The 17,792-nt window shown below is 37.0% G+C and overlaps 1 protein-coding gene across 1 annotated transcript in view; it reads left to right on the plus strand.

Moving 5' to 3' along the window:
• ESR1 (estrogen receptor 1) overlaps positions 1 to 17,792 on the plus strand; it is a 108,594-nt gene that overhangs the window by 25,578 nt on the left and 65,224 nt on the right. Inside the window, 1 exon segment of the mRNA XM_077175397.1 lies at positions 8,542 to 8,732. Within this exon segment, the coding sequence (XP_077031512.1) occupies positions 8,542 to 8,732 (191 nt within the window).

Below are 17,792 nucleotides of genomic sequence, written 5' to 3' on the forward strand. Positions count from 1 at the left end.
ATGCTGGAAGGGAAAGCCCAAAGGTGAAGGTGGGTGTAAGAATGGGATCAGTGGGGCTGGATGGGCCAAATGAGAGCAGTAGACAAAGAACCTCTGCAGGAGGACAGAGCAGAGGTTCCAACTGGCACCAGTGGCAGCAGCCTCTGTTTGTCTAAGAGCTTTTACTTCTCCCAAAACAGAGTAGAAGAAGGGACTTGTAGTGCAACTACATACAGCAGTTAGTGGGTGTCACTGATATCCTTCCTCTGCTGCTGGATGAGTGATCTGTCATCCCATTCTCCATTAACACAAGTGAGGGGTCCCCCAACATGGCCCTGCTCTGCTGCCTGTGACTCTGTGAGGCAGAAGGGTAACATTTTTGTTTTTCTAGATGTCCTCTTTAGAAGGTGAGAAGCTACATGCCAAAAAGCTACTATTTGCAAACTTGTAATTTTATTAAGCCCAAGACAAGGTGACCTGTCTAAATCTTATTTGGTCCCTTTGTGATTATTATTAGAATTTTTGCCATGTTTATAAGGTAATTATAAGTGAGCTGCTGTTCCAATATATGAAAAGTATCATTTGCGGAATGTGTCATTCTTCTATAGTGGAATATGTCACTGTAAATTCTCTACTCATTTTCCCCAAAGGCTGGTAACTAAAAAAGAAAAGAGGCAAAAATTATTATGTGGAAGCAGCTGATTTTCTGGCCTGAAGAACTGAATTTCTGTCTAATTCTGCCACAAATGCTTCTGTTAAGTTCAGAAATCATTTAAATCTAACTCTTCACAAGCACTTTGGTGTTGTATTGTAATTTTCTTTGTGCAAAATGGAAGTCCTACAGTCTGATTCATGTAAGTGTTGAACATTTGCTCTTGCAATTGCAGACAAGAAAAGTAGCACTCTGAGCATTCAAAACCTATTTAATGGTGAGTACTTAAAAACTCAGGTTGCCCATAACTTAGTATATACTTTTGACCTTAATCTCTCTCAGTCTCATTTTTTTATCCTTTTGACTCAGGAGAGTATTGGAAAAATACATTCATTAGGACCTGCCAGCTGCTAAATTGCTATAGTGGCATGGAAATACTGGGAGGAAATTAATTCTCAATCCGGACAATGTACTGATAGTAAGGCACCAGACACTGAGCAGTCATGGAAAAAAAGTCTCACAGACAGAGTAGCGGCTCATTTAATGCATTCTTTTTTATTTGGTGCACTGATGAGCCTGTTGCCCTTTGAAAAGTATGTCACATAATTAAAGATATACATATACACAGGACAGGTAAATGAAGGTTTGAGCAGCATTTGCAAGATGCAGTTCAACCACTCTGTGTTTAAAATCTTAATCTTTTTTTAAGGTATACTCATATAAAGAATATGTGTGAGTGTTTCTGCATTCACCTTATGTACAAAAAGAAATTATAAACTTCTCTGCATAAGGAAAAAAAACCCACAGAAATTTGCTATTGCTTCAAAACTATTTCATTTTTGGGCTATTCCATAAAGTACAGCTACACCACCATTCTTTACTTAAGAATAATGAAAATGACCCTGTAAGTGAGCTGTAGTTTAGATTCCATCAGCATTGAGAATCAGAATGAGAGACAATTTCTCAGTATTTATTTGAAAGATTTTTTTGGTATGGATTTAAATTTTGGACCCATAGAACCGACAAATAGATAGAGCTCCTTCCCATTTAGAACCCACCCCTCACTCCCCTGATATTCTCAAGAAAAACTTCCACATTTTTCAGAAAGCTGGGCAAACTTCTATGTTGTCAAGAGAATCTGCTGCAAATTATTAGCTGACATGTATAAGCCATGGAAAATGAATCCAAGGTCTGAAAGTATGGGAGAGGGAAGTATTGAAAACATACAAATTCAGGTATTTTACACATGAACAAGTAATTTGGGCTTCTCTACCCTCCCATCAGTAGAACCTCCAGGAAATGTGGCTGGAGATGTTGTGGACCACTCCTTGACAGTGCATAAGCACACCTCTCTAGACTTCAATGCAGTCTGCAATTATTGGTGACAGATCTGAGAATAAAATTAAATTTGTCAAAAATGAAGCTTTAAGAGAGTGTTAGAATGTGCAAATTTATACTGACTTTACTAGACAGTTTTAGAAGACATTTTGATGCACACATGGAGTGGTTTAGTTTTGGCATATCAAAATGTAGCATTTCAGTCACTCATTTTTAAATTAACCAGGGTTAAGAACGAAGGAAGACGATAAAACTAATGCCAAAGGAAATGTTTAATTTAACATCAAATAAGAAGTTTTGATGACCTAAGAAGATAAGCTTTTGTTTTCATGTTGCCAGAGTTTGTCCTCAACACTACTGTTTCTTGGTCAACATCAAGATATTTTACATAAATTTTGAAATTTAAGTTGCCAAATCAAATTTCATTTTATTTTAGTCCTAAAGAAAGCATTTCAGTATCTTCTGACTACTAAATACATTTCCTGATAGACTGTGAAACACCGTCAGCATTTAAAGATTATTTTATTATTCAACTTTCATATAACTTTATTTTCGTTTATTTTTCTTACATTTCTCTTTTGTCAGTTATATTTTTTTCTTTTTTTCTGCAATGAGGCCAGTCAGTTTTCAGTTGGTTTCCTTGCCATTATTCTTATTTGGCCTTCATATGCATCTTCTGTTATATTTAAAGTAGTTCTTTGTATTACCTCTCCTTATTCTTTTATGTCAATATTTCTTCACCTCATCCATTCACTGCATCTACTTGGGGTTTTCTATGCAAGTAGTCCAGTTGAGGTGTCCATGCATTTACCCCAAAGGAAAAGACAAGATATGAGCAAAAGCCATGAAATTGATGAGAATAAGTTACCAGAGGAGCATTTCTATGTCAGGATGATCTGTGCCTGTCCTGTCTAGGTGTCAAAGGAGCCGCTGTGCAGCTCTGCTCTGGTGGTCTTCCTGGTTACAGTTTGTATTTCCCTTGACAGAAAGACTTGTGAAGGCACAAGTTGCTGTCAGGGCTGTGGGAAAGGGAAGAGAAGGAGCTAGCCATGCATTCCACTTAGAAGTATGAATTAAAGGCAGCTCTTCCTCATTCAACAGCTTCTTTTCACCCAGGAGTGCCAAACTTTCACAGCTATGTTTGTCCCATACAGGAACTGTTGGTCAACTTGAATGTCAGGCTTAGTGAGGCACTAAGCTGGAAGGAACATCATCGTTGTCTAAGGGAAATGCTTATTGCTCTTGGTTTTGGTGCTACACCAGGGACATTGCTGATCATCAGGGAATAAAATGAGGATAGTGGGGCAGGAAAGTCCTGCATGTATTTTAGTTACCTAGACAAGGTCAGGGCATGGTGCAAAGGTCAGCATGATGGCTCTCACTGCTGGATAGCTTCATGCTGCCAGGCAGGGTTTGGTCAGGTTAAGTAGCTTCTCCCAGGGCATGGGTCTGGAGCTATGCAAGAGTTCTCCTCTGGTGTCATAAACAAAACCATCCTGTTTTGGGAGGGAGAGAATTTAGTAGTGTGTGTTGCATGTGCTCAGAGCCATGGATTAGGAATCATCAACAATGAGGTCTCAGGGTGAGCCCTTGCTGATCTTCATCACCAGTGGAGTATCAGGCAAGGAGTGGTGCCAGTTTCTGCTCCCATTGCTGGAGCCCACCTTCATGGCTGTAGCCTCTCTTGTGCCAATGCTGGCTTGGCGTGTGATCATGTCCCAAAGTTCCATCTGGCCTAAAATATCCTGTGATTCTGTTCATTTGAGATACAACTTCATGTTAGGCATTCTCTCTCTTGTGAGGTTGTACTTAGCTTATTTACAACCCTAGATATTTTTAGATTTTTTTTAAGCCAATGCTTTCATTTGCGCGGCACGTGATTTTTTTCAGATTCATTTGGGTTACTTTTTGAGAATACGTTTTGAGGCCCTTAATGTATTTGTCAGTTTTCTCTGTTTGTTTATATACTTGCTCAATCCTATTGCAGTACTTCTCCTTGAGATGCCTTCTAAATGTTTTCAAGCACTTAGATATGTTCAAAGAGTATTTCATAAGTATTTTGCTCCATACAGAAGTTTACATTTTAACAGCAGATTAATTTCATAGGGAATGGCAGACTGGTGTCATTATAAGCCCAATGTGCGGAAAAGCATTTGTACTAGACCTTGGCTGCTTTTGAAATAACCATTAGTTTTGAGGCACCTTACCCTGGGAAATTTCATCCATTCTGGAAAGCAGATTAAAGTTTTGTGTTTGAAAGTAAATCCAGAAAACTAGAATTTCTCAAGGTGTCCTCAAGTATTTATATAATTTCCCCCTTAAGTCCTCCAACACCAAAACCTCCTTTTTCAGGTAAAGATGGGGTTCTGAATAAATTTGGCTTAACCTCACTGTTGTGTGGATTGTGTATTTTAGACTATCCTAAATTCATTCTGCCTGCCAGTCAGATTCTCCTGATGTAAAAAAACCTGAGTTTACATTATAAAACTGTAATTGTCTCATGCACACTTCTTTTTTACTTTGCAGTTAATGTAAGTTTAATAATCTCTTTCTGATTCAGAGCTGCAGATGATGAGTGAATGTATAAAGCAGAGGTGTGTTGTTTCCTTACACACTCATCAAAGTGTGAAACAGGAAAGGGAGTGTGGGAGACAAGTTTGTTCTGCTCTGTGGGTTCCAAACACTTTCCATTTTATCTCTGCTGTGTTATTACATTTGGAAATATGCAGTAAATTCTGGTTTTTTTCTATTTCTAATCCGTTCTGGTTTTGTGCAGGCCTTGGAGAGAGGGCTTTATCTGGGAGTTTCTTTCTTTGTGATTTGTGGGTTTTTTTGGTAAACATAGTTGGCAAGATCTTTTGGTCTTTTATTTTTTTGTTGTTGTTTGCATAGGTTACAAAGGGAATTGCAGAAAAGGTTCTGCTCTTATATTTTGGGAATGATGGTTTTCCAAAGTCATTAAGCTGGGTTAAGTTGTTGTACTATGTCCTCCAGAAGACCAGCCCTTGAAACCTAACTGAAAACTTGATGAAGAGTGGGCTGTTGTGGTTTTTTGTGTCAGGACACAGCACCAGTGGTCTGTGATGTACACTAACTAGCAGCTGGTTTCTGGATGAAATCTGATACGTTATTTTGATTTAGCAATCTCTATTATTGGGATCCTCTTTTCACAAAAAGCTTTTCTCCTCACCTCCTCTGATAATTACTTGACTTAATTTATTACCAGCTTTTATTTCTACTGTGTATAAATGGAAAGAATGTTATTTTTGGGAATATGGGGCTAGGGGTATTTTAGTGTGCTTCCCACTGTGGTTGGTCAAAGCCTGAATGTGATGTCTCTGCAGGGCCAGTTTGCAAAGCCTTGCCCAAATGCCACTGGAGTGGAACTGATTCTGAGAGCGGGAAGCAGCAGGGTCATCTTCAGATTCCTTTTGCTTTGTGAAAGCCTGTGTTAACAGATTCATAGTGCTCTCTCCATGCTGCAAGTTTGTGTGCAGGGAGGTGATGGAGGCCCAAGTCAGGTTTGCCACACATGGGTACTGTGGCCAGGTTGAGCAGCGCTGCCTTCCCTGTGATCCCTGGGACCATGGGCCCTGGGAACAAGCAGGGAACCAGCTCTGTCACTGCTTCTGCCTGCAGCCTCCCTCTGCAACAGGGGCTTTGTGTGACTGAGGATGGACAGGACCTGTGGGACAGACTCCACACAAGCATGGAAAAATATCTGTCTTTACTGCATCTTTCTTCTCAGTGTTTTCCTGTAGCTTATTTTCTTTGGAGTGCACATATTTTATGATTTTTAAAAATTCCTTCTATATTAGAAAAAGCTTTTTTGTTTGTTTGTCTGAGGTATTTTTTGAGTAATTTTTAATCTTTCTCAAGTACAACTTCAATAAAATGTGTTTGTGAACCTAGGCTTGATCTGAAAAAGGATGGCTTTTCAGAAAATTGAAAATTTAATTTACCTGGACTGATAGATCGGTGATGACTGATACTTTTTGGTATTTCTTCATTTTGGTTTTACCTATGAAAGGGTTTTCTTTTGTATCCAACTGGGAAACTAGGATTGCTTTAGTAAGCATGTAATATTGGAAAACTGCTACACACCTGCAAAAATATGTAATTGTTTTGAAACTTCAATTTTTTTTCTCATACTGTTTTTTAAAGTGCAAAGTTTTGATTTTTTTACTCTTTTTATTGATATGAAAATAATTCTGGGAACCTTATCTTCTATAACATGCATATTTGTATCAGTTTTAAAAAAAATTGGTCAAAAAATTATGAATATCTATCAAGTCATCACATATACCTAATGGATTAATCTATGGCTGTTAAAATTATTATTGACGGCTATTAGATTGCTTGCTGGATTACTTCAAATACTTGAAACATTCTTGTGGTTATGTGCACCTAAGAGTATGTATTTTAAAGAAGCCACAACATGGTTTCTTTAAACTTGTACTGACAGAGGTGATAAAGCTGCAGACAGATGAGAATGGGGTGGAGAAGATAAGAAACAACAGCTTTGATCATTAGTAGAGAAAAAAAGGAAGTCAATTAAATGAGGCACTGGGATAAAGCAAATTCAAAGGAAGGTTCAGGACCTTGAGAAGAATAAAAATATTAGCTAGGTTTGTTGGGCTGGAAAAGATAAAAGGTGAGCTATATGTACAATGTATGTGTTGTATCCATAATGATTGATTAATGATACTATATTAATTTTGGTACATTTGAAATTTTTAACCTTTTACATGTTAACATCTAAAATATTCAAGGACTTTGTCCCCTGCCTAGTTTCATAGAATCATGTTGTCAATTGTGACATTCTCCAATTTTCCTGTCTCACTAAAAACCAGAGATGTGTCATGTCAGCCCTTCACCCTTTACAGTTCTTCCCTTCTGCACAAGTTCCAAGCAAAAGGAAAAGGTTATTTAAATAAATGTTCAAAATTAGCTGGTATATAATTCTTGGCAAAGAACATTGGGTTTAAAAAATGCAGTTTTCCTGAATGCTGCCAGTAGCAGTTTCTGCTAACTTGGTAAAGCCTCATGTTCCTCTAATAACTGATATATTTTCATTGAAAAGCTTTGAATTAATATCATATTTGGGGACAGAAATGATATATATATAAAGTCTTGAGGGGATGGCTGAGAGCACATGTGAGAATGTCCAGGTGCCTTTGGCTGGTAGAAAGCAGTTGAGAGGTACTGCATCAGGGGATGTCAGGGAACTTAGGCTGGATGAGATATTACAGCATACCAAAAGAAATCAGAAAGCTGCTGGGGAGTACAGGTTTGGAGCAGGAAGGTGTGGTTGGTGCCAAGTGTCTCGGTTCATCAAAGCATAGCAAGTTTTGCTGTTCTCAAGAAGGGAATAAAGCAAATTAGGTATGTAGGAAGAAGTCTGAAAGATTCTCCTGGGCTCAAAACCAGGATATGTTTATTTGAGAAAATGTTGAGACTCTGGGGAGATAAAAGCCCCCTATTTATTGACCAGCAATTAAAGCATGCATGTAAGTGGATAATTACTATAAACAGTAGGATTCTTCATGCTTTAGCTTGTCTGGTGCTGTCACACCCAATGGTATTTGTCTCCTAGACAATTTTTAGCGCAGACTCTTACTGGAAAGCATGTTTTGCAAAGAACCGTTTGCCTTCCAGGGGCAGTCCCAGAGTTCACTGGTGGCTCCCTTGGCAATTTCACATCCTCTCAGCTTTGTGTACCACACCCACAGCCGCTACCCATAATAACCTCTTACCAGGTTCAGTGGGTGTGAATTCATTGCCATTTACAGAGAGATCTGTTTGGTTTTCACCTGCACAGCATCCTGCACATGCTGGTCATGTGCATGTCTAGTACAGTCCAGTTATGTCTGTGTCATCGGAAAAAAAGTTCTTTGGCAACAATTTTTTATATGCTTGTTTTTTTAATATGCTTGTTTTTTGTCGTGCTGAAACAGCTTCTTAATTTTTATGAAAGTGGTATTGTAATGAGAAAAGGCACTTTTTAATGCAGTTTTAGATCTTGAAAAGTTAAGGAAAGCTTGCATCTCTAATTGGGCAATAACACTTGAAAACAGCTTGGTTAATAATTTAGGTTTATATAATATAATAATTTAAGTTAATAATTAAACTAATTCAGGTGCACTCATAAGTGGTTTTTGACTCAGATTCTCAACCTAACTGCGATATTACAGTTATGCTGAAACCTTTGGACAGGAGCAGGTACACAAAATAGTGCTGTTTTCTGGTATTTCTTTGTGTTGCTGAAAGTTTGGTTAATTTAGCAAATATTTGGTTAATTTATCAAATTTTTTAAAATTATTTTTCAAGGTAAAATAGCCAATAACTTCAGGGAGATTTATAAGAAATTGCCCTGTGTCTTACTAATTCTGCAACTTTCCAACTAGGTGAGAGAGCAGTAGAAATTTTTTTTTTTATTTTTGTCTATCAGTTGTTTTCAAGCAAGCAAGACTTCTTTTTTTACAGCCTGAAGCAGAGGATGAAGCTTGACCTCCCTGAAAGAACAATGCTTGTTTTTCTTTTTATTTTTAATTTTTTTCTGCTATTGACAGGCCGAGCTCCGATAACAGGCGCCACAGCATCCGGGAGAGGATGTCCAGCAGCAACGAGAAGGGGAGCCTGGCCATGGAGTCCACCAAGGAGACGCGGTACTGCGCCGTCTGCAACGACTACGCCTCGGGGTACCACTACGGGGTCTGGTCCTGCGAGGGCTGCAAGGCCTTTTTCAAAAGGAGCATTCAAGGTAATAACCTGCTCAAGTGAGTCACCTTTACTCTTTACTGTTTATACTCCGTCTTGAGGAAACTCAAAGTACTTGAGATTCTAGCCCGACTCTGGGACAATGACATTTACTGGGTTTTCATAAGCAGTTGTGCTCTCCCACGTAGTTTTAGCTCTGTACTTGGTGAGTGCTTTTAGCAGGTGTAAAAGATGTTGTTACTTAGTCCAATGTTAATGAGGAGAAGCAAAGCTTTTCTATATCATCCTTGCTTTAGGTATATCTGACCATGGTGGTAGTGAGAAATTTAATTTAAAAATCCATATTGGACCAAGATGATCACTCTTTCAGGCTATGCATATCTCTCCTCTTATCCAAGGCATTTTTGAGTATTCCGTGTCAGATGATTAATTCCTGCTGATTGATTTACTAATCTTAATTTAGTGCTCCATTAGCCAGATGTTTCAGTTCAAATCTCAATTCTTTAAAGATGCTAGATGTCTTCTGAGAGCCGGTATTGAAAAGGAATGTTTCCTTGATGAAATATTATTTGTGTCTGTCAACAAAGCAGGGCTTTGAACTGTACACAGAATGTTTTGTTCACAGTCTTCTTGTGGTTAAAAAGGCTAGTGGAGTAAAGGGCATCTAACAAAACCACTGTTAATTACTGTGACAGAGATAATTCTTTCCTTAAATGCCTGTCACTTTGTGGAATGGATGGTTTTTTTTTTTGCTTTGTTCAACATCTCTTAAAATGAGTAAGAAGTAATTGTAATTCTGCAAAAAATAGAGGTACTGTTCAGTATCTAAGATTTAGAGAAGAAAATAAAAACAGATTTCTTCCTTTTAAACAGAAAACTGGTAAAGTGCTGTGCTTTATTTAGGTTTCTATAGCTTTTAAAATCTCCAGGTGACACATAGGCACAAAAATTTCTGTTGCCTGTTTTACTGAAGGTAGCATAGTGTGGAACAGTTTTACATCATATCACAAGGTGTGATTATTGCCTGTTTTGTTGCATGACTAGCACTGAGGTGAGTTAAATAGGACTTCCAGCATTCAGCTCAGAATCTTCCCCCCTTGAAGGAAAAAAGTGAAAGAATGATGGAGGGGTAGACATTGATGGAATTATTTGAATGACAATGATTAGTTAGTAGTTACTCATATTTCTATTTGTCCAGACACACTGAAATGATTTTTAAAAGAACAAGTGGTTAGAGCCAGAGGTCAGTAATAAGCAACACTGAAAGGAGAAAGGGTGAAATGTTTTTTTTTCTTCACATCAGAGTAATTTACTTTAACTTGTGATGTCAGGAGAAAAGCTCCCTTATTGTGTATTTGTTATTTTTCCTTTTCAGTTCCTCTGGCCAAGTCAGAATTATTCTTAGACTTTTGAAATTATGTCCTTGTGCTTGAACTGAACTAAATCACAGCAAAGTGGAAATTGAAATAGCCTTAAGCAAAAGTAAGAGTTATCGAGTAATCGTGCAGCAAAGATCTTCAGCGTTTGGCCATTGTGGTAGAAGAAATGAATCCATTTCATTGAGTTTCTGCTGTCAGCACTTGGTGGTTTTGCCCTGGTCTCCACATGGACAAATGTTGTGGTCCACCACACTGGATCTGTTTTCTATTTGCGCTACACTAAAGACTTGTTAGTAAATTTGCTTCTTGCTACATATATATATATTTAACGTAATTTTTAAGTAGATAAGCTTTTAAATCTTGAAACTTAAGTTTCCAGGATCCCATAAAATGTCTTTCATGATCTATAAGTCATGTTTGCTCTAATTTAAGCTCCTTGCTTCTTGCCCTATCCCCTGTGGGCACGAAGAATGCTTATTGCAACAACCTTTTACATAGTTGAAGACTGTTATCATATCTTTTCACAGTCTTCTCTTTTTTAGACTAAACAAACCAATTTCTTTCAGTAGAACATACTTTCTAGCCATCTTATCCCATTTCTTAAGCTCCTCTGTACTTTCTTCAGTTGATCCATCTCTTTCTGTGATTAAGTTAGGGTAAAAAAATGACATCCATAAGTATAAAGAAAATAATTCAAGAATATGAGTACTTATGAGAGAATTGTAATCATTTGATCACAGAGGCTAAGAAAAGTCTTCTGAACTTTTAAAGTCATAGCTACCCAGTCTTGATGAACTAAGGTAATTTATGAATTTTCTGCTGGATTTGGAAGAGATCTCTATTTCTGCAGTTACATGTTCTTATTGAACATGTGTGCAATTTATGAAAATGAAAGTAATTTTTAGATTGAGAATAGATACAAAAACATGTATTTACCTTGCAGATGATAATAATTTTAAATATACTGTGATCAGATAGCTAGGAATGAATGCTACTTATGTGCAGGTATATTTATAGAAGAATACGTGGACTAAATATTGTTGTATATATTTTTGATTTATTATATATACTGCATTCCTAAAATAAATGGGAAAAAATTCCTGTGATTTATATGATCAAACACTGTTGAGGTACACAGAACTTTTTTGTGTGAACAAAAATAACCAAAATGCTTTAAGCAAAGATTTTTGTTGCTTCAGCAAAGATAACTGTGCTACTTTGTTCTTTGCTAATCTGTATTTCTCAATAAATATATAGATGCAGACATAATTTCTGTACTTCTCATCAGAGATTTCATAGGAGAGTTGCTGTAATGAACCTTGATGTTCCTGTTAGACTGTATACAAGCATTCTACATTGTTCTTAATAGAACCACAGGAAAAAGTAAGGACAGGCATGAAAAAACTGTATGTGGTAATGAATTACCTCTGTTATTCTCAGTGATATCTCAGGTATCTATGTTCACCTGTGTAAGTATATACTGAAATTTTATGAAAACTCACATCTACATTGAAACTTACCTGAGGTGACAATATTCACTTTTATCCAGGGGATCTGGAATGTTCCTGGTAATATTTTGTGAGTTTTAAATGCTAAGGTGTTTTTCTTTGTTGTCAAGTAGTTAAAGCTTAAGATGTAACCTGAATTAGAAATTGCCTCAATATGTGCAAGTTTTCAGTTTTGTTTAAACAACAGATGGTTTGCTGAAAACCTGAACTGCATCCTGAAGCTGCCTATATCAGTCTATTAACCTGAACTGCATCCTGAAGCTGCCTATATCAGTCTATTTTGTTAGTTTATGTCCCAAAAGGAATCTGAGACCTTGCTTTGAGAAACCTCAGTGCAGAGTATTATTAATGTACAAGCTTTCAAGGGAGAGAAAAGTCACAGGACACCAAGGATACCACGTTGCTTGGTGATGGAACAATGCTTTACTCTTCCCCCAGCATGTGTAGCCTTCAGAATTGTATTTAGTTGAGGGACCTGATTTCAGAAGCATAAAAAGGAGCCACACCACAGCATACTGTACTTCTCTCCTAAAATATTTATGAATTTTAGGACCAAGAAGGGCCATTAGATAAATAACTCTCTTCTCTCAATATGAACTTTATATGCTATCCATCTCCAAAACCCAGTAACTTGATGGAGGTAAATATTTTAGAAGATGCCCAGATTCAGGATGCCCACAGGCTCAAGCATTTTCTTGAGCCATAATGATGGTTTATTCTAATGATTTGTCCTCCCATATACTAAAAATCTAACAAATTAATATATATTACTCTACCCCTTATGTGTCTTTGGCTTTTACATCACTTTCATGAGCCAGTCTTAGTTACCACTACTATCTTTCTCCTGTGGAAAGTTCTTAAAAGTTAGGTCATCAAGTCATCAAATCACCTTGATATCTTAAGTGAACTAAAATGTTTCAGTCTCCTGCTGTATATCTTTCTATCTTCTGAGTCCATTATCTTTGCACCTTTACTCATTCCCCCACACCCATAACAGCCTGTCTAAAATCTGGATGTCAGAATTGGATGATATATTTAAACACGAGCCTTACAAATGCCATTTACAAATTAAAAATCCCCTTGTGACTCACACATTCTTTCCCCCTTCTAATTCCCTTGTTTTTTGGATGGCCACCAAGCCCTATGAGACAGGAAGGAATTACTCATACCACCTCTGACAAGCATCCAGCAAATGCCTACATATGGGTGTCTGCAAACCCCCAGAGGGAGCACAAGAGATTCAGAGCAAATCAGGAGTAAATCCTTATGTTACAGGGTATCTTGATCCCAGAATTGCTCAAGTATTTTAGAAATCACCAATTCTATTTCCCCTTCATGTGCCTTTCTTATGTTTTTCAGGTACATCTTCTCTGCTTTTATTCACAGCTTTTGCTCATATCTGGGATATTTCACATATAGTCAGTTAAAAATTATTCCATGATGGAAGGCATTACCAAAACAGGTTGGCTTTGGAGAATGGATGAATTGCTGAGGAATTCCAGAGGCCTGCCTTTAATATCTTCATCAGAGATATAAGGGTCTCTAAAGTGCAGGAATTCTTGAAGCTGGGAAGTATTTTGCTTGTGTGCCTTGAACCTGGATTTTAATTAGCAGTTATGCCTCCTGACCATCAAGTGGGAGAGTTTTGGCAGTAGACTTCGAGTGTTACCAATTGTTTTTATTTGAGAGTGATAGAGCTGTACTTTGTTGAAAGTATGTAATGTTGAGAGGGGTGGTAATGTATACATATTTTCATGTTTGAGAGAATTTTACTGGTAAAACATGTTAGTAAGTGAGTGTTTAGGTAATGGTAAAGTGCAGCAATTGCAATAGTGTCAATCTGGGAGGTTTCTGAGATCTTCCCTTTAATTTTCCCTTCTAGTCTTCTGTTTTGATGGTATTTTTGTAATCTGTTTTAAAACAGCTCAGATCCTGCAGCCAAGAAGGCAGAAACTCCCTAATAAGACTGCTTTACACTGGTACTATGAGCTGTCAGCCAAACTACAGAACAGGAACCTCAGTGAGTTTAGCAGATTTAATCACAGCCAATAAACAGGGAGCTGCAGATGGGCATCTGGCCTCAGGGTAGAAAACACATGGTTCCAGTTGGAGATGGCTGTTGGAAGTTTGAAAGCTGGAAAAGGTGGATTTAGAAATTCTATCTGGGTTTAGCTGTCATTGAGGCTGCTCTAACTGCTGGTGGTCAGCCAGGTTCTTCTGAAACTTCTTTTGATTTCTTTTTGTGCATTTAGTAGTTTTTCTCCAGTGTTCCTTGAGGTAAATATGTGCTTTGATTGCATTTTTTGGCTGTTGATTGCATTCTCTAACATGCATTTTTAATTTCAGCTATGCAATTTAGGGTGATCTCATGTCAGAAATTTGAGTGCTATTGAAAGGCAAGAGTCAGTACCTCTTTTTTTTCTAGTAAGACAATTTGGAATGTGGTACTTTTCTAGCAAATTTTAAGTGCTGCATTCAGCATGGATGTGATAGTGGCTTAAGATGTTTGTATCCAGGATACTTTCTTATTTTTCAAGGCCTAAGCAAATGAAAGAGCTGCAGTGCACCCTGAGCTCATCATTCTGTCCTGTGATAGGATCAACTTCTACCAATTCCTTTTATATGTTGATCTGCTTCTTAAAACCTGTAGCTTGATCCAATCTTATCTTGAAGGCTACTGGGAAATTTGAATCTCCCTGTCTGCAGGTTAAGGTCATCACTTGTTTTCCTGAGAATCATGCCACAAAAAAAAAAAAAAAGTATTCTCTTTCTTTCTGCAACAACCTTTAAATCAGTTTTAAAAGTTTGCTATCACACTTGAAAAAAAAATTATTCTGTTTTACCTAACCTGAGGAAACAAGGTTTATTCAACATTTTCTCACAGATGTTGTTTTCTTGACTTCTAATCTTCTAGTTATTCTGCTTTGGAGGTTCTCCACTTTCTACTGTTTCCTTTTTTTCTTGAAACATGATTTCCTTCAATATGGTGTTTCACAAGTACCGAACAGAGTAATATGATTATCTTGCAAACCCATCCATCACATGGTATCCATCACACTGTAATGTTTGCCTTATTTACAAAAACATGATACTCTTCACTCATAATCAATGTGTGATGCAGAATAAAGTCAGGTATACTTTTCTGCAGAAGAAATAATTTCTTTTCCTCATTGTTTTGAGCATATGATTACCCCTATTTTAATGCAGAGATTTCTACCAGTCCTTTGTACTTTGTGCTTTTGTGCTGTTGTTTTCCCATGTGCTACCTCCAGTTTGCCAAGGTAATTTGGAATTCTTATTCTGTACTCTCCTGCCATTTATTTCAGTCTGGCTAGAAGAGTAGTCTGGCCTTTCCTCTGTTCTTGTAATGCATAAAAATGTCATCTACAAATGAATAACAATTAATAAAAGAAATACTCCAGATCACAACCCATTTGTGAGGAATACATTTGGCTGGATTCTGGACAGACACTATGGAGCCTTATTCAGTATCATCTTCCATTGTAACAGTGAACTCTGACAGTTCTTCTCTGACACTGATTTTCTGAAGTCATCTGAACTATATATTCCTAGCTGACATATGATGTGCCAATGTAGGCAATATTGAAAACATTTGTGAAGTTGGGCAACACACATTGATAGAAAGTAGAGAAATGACTCTTATCTGATTTTATAAATGGTCACTTGTTTTTCCTCTGCCAAATCCAGAGCTCTTCCTGCTTCCTAGATAGAATTCCTGGCTTTTATAAGCTGTTCTTAATGTACCCTGTATTATCACCTTTAATGTTGTTTTACTTCCTCTGGAATATGACTGTTGTGCAATATCAAGCAACAACAACAAAAAAATAAACATTATTACATGTTTAATAAACATTATTACAAGTGTTTAGTGAATATTTTATCTGAAAACTCACATTACTACTAGCTCAGGACTGGGACTTTCAGCAATTCAAAATATTCACATGAGAAACAAAAGCACTTTACATTTAGAAACTACAAGAGAACATGCAATTTTTGTCTTGCAGGAAAGTGCTAAACAGTTCCACTTGCTTTTAGAGCATGTGACAGATTACACAGCTGTTCCCATTTTAAAATATGGCTAGAGATATGCAGGACAAGAGACTAAGATACTGCATTTGACCCTTCTGATTATAAAATGGGTAACCCTTCATACTATAGAGCGTGGATGATGTTAGGGTATGAGGGAGCAAACCAAGGATCACATATGAGTTAATTAAAGAAGGGTATAACTAGGTTGTGCTTTGCAGGAAAAGGTGGCACACAGGCAGAAAACAGTCTCTTTTTTTTTTTTTTTTGGTCAAAATACTGGTATCAAAAAGCAATATAATAATTTAGCACACCAGCTGTTGCCTGTAGTGAGGTTTTAGTTTTACAGACTTCAGTGCAGAAAACTCAGTTCAAAAACCACCACACAGCTCCTTGAAAAATGTATGATAGCAGAAACCATGCAGGTACTGAAGATCCAAACCTGATGTTATACCTGGAATAAAAATAGAGACTTACATTGATTCTTTTAATAAAATTTGATAGTATTTTGAGTGCATGAGAGTAACTTGCAATATTTTTAGCTTCTTAGGGTCTTTATAATAGTTGTGGGAGTTTTCTTTAGGAGAATTCTACCCCTTCCCATTCTGGCTCAAATAAAATGGGAAGCTAAAAATACAAGAGTTTCATTCAAAGTCTATGGGAATAAGATGGCCATGACATGCCTATAACTCTCTCTGAAAATGCTTTTCATCTCTGGAGAGATCATATTGAGATGGTTGTGAGTAATACATTGTGGGAGTTTTTCCCTTTAACACAGCTGTTGTTTTAATCATGTGCCAAGGACTTAAAACAATTGTGATTTATCAGCTAGGGAAACAGAAACTTGATGTCATACTCCTTGCCAGATTTTGTAAGATTGGATCAGTATTTTTGTCTATTTTTATTTGTCATGAGGAAAAAATAGCCTTTCTGTTTTGTTACGTTGTCTAGAATTAGAAAATTGGATCAGGGTAAAAGTAAACTTTGCACATGGTATCACAATCCTGAAATAGTAGATGAAGCACCAAATTAAATTTAAAGATAAGGCCAATAATAAAAAAATCACAATTATTTGCTTGAGTAGAAAATATAATTTATAATTATAGATTTATAAAGTTAAATAGTGACTTTTTAAATTTATATCACTCTTTCTCAGTTTATAAGTTCATGCACTATTATACTGGTGAGATGGCAGCAGGCTTGTAATCCTCATTCCCATTCTCCTCATTTCTTAATTTTTCCTGTTACTATATGGAAAGGTTTAAGAAGAGCTTGGTATCAGCCCTTTGGCTGGAATTACCTGCTCATGTGAGCAGTTACAGCTGTACCTAAGTGAAGACAAGAAGATTCCACTAGAAGGCAAACACAGCCTGTGAGCTCCATGACACAGCTTGAGGGCACAACATAGAGTGTACAAATTTTAACCTCTCTTCCTCTCCCGTTCATCAGTGGTTCTGTGATTGATGTCTGTCAATGCTCTCGGGCATGTGGTGTGATTGTTGGGGCTGTCCTGTGCAGGGCCAGGAGCTGGACTTGATGATTCTTGCAGGACCCTACTAACTTGGGATATTTCATAATCTTTCCTTCTGAGGTATGCAGAAAAAGAGGACTTCCTCACTGGATGCAAATGAAGTATGTTTTACAGCCTTCTAGACTCTTTTCCTTATTGTCATATCACTAATGTTTTGCTTGTTTAAAACCAGAAAGAAGATTAATCTTCTCAGCAGTGCTGAGTAGTTGCTAAGAGAACACAAATTCCAAATCCAAAGACCTTTTCTGAGAGTAATTAAGCTGTGAATTTGTGTACCTGTGCTTATAAAGGATTTAGACATAACCTTATGTTCTTCTGTGAAGCTGTTAGGAAAAAATATGATTTTAAAACCAATAAGTGCAGTTTTATTGGGGCACTTTAACTTAAAATTGGTGTTACTTTTTATTTTACATTCAACATTTGTTTTTACTGGGTAAATCTATGTAATGTCCAAGTGCTTTTTTTTTTCTTTTTAATGTAATTTTTCCCAAGGTTTTGCTTTTCATTTTCAGTCTTGTTTGGCACCTTAAGGTGTGGATAAAGTCTACAATTTAGCTTTCCTTTCCTTCCTTTTTATCCCAGCTGTCATGTATGAAAATTTTGCTAATTTCACTCTCAGATCAGCATGTTTTCCCATC

The sequence above is a fragment of the Agelaius phoeniceus genome, chromosome 3, assembly GCF_051311805.1.
Source record: "Agelaius phoeniceus isolate bAgePho1 chromosome 3, bAgePho1.hap1, whole genome shotgun sequence".
In the NCBI taxonomy this organism is placed as follows: domain Eukaryota; kingdom Metazoa; phylum Chordata; class Aves; order Passeriformes; family Icteridae; genus Agelaius; species Agelaius phoeniceus.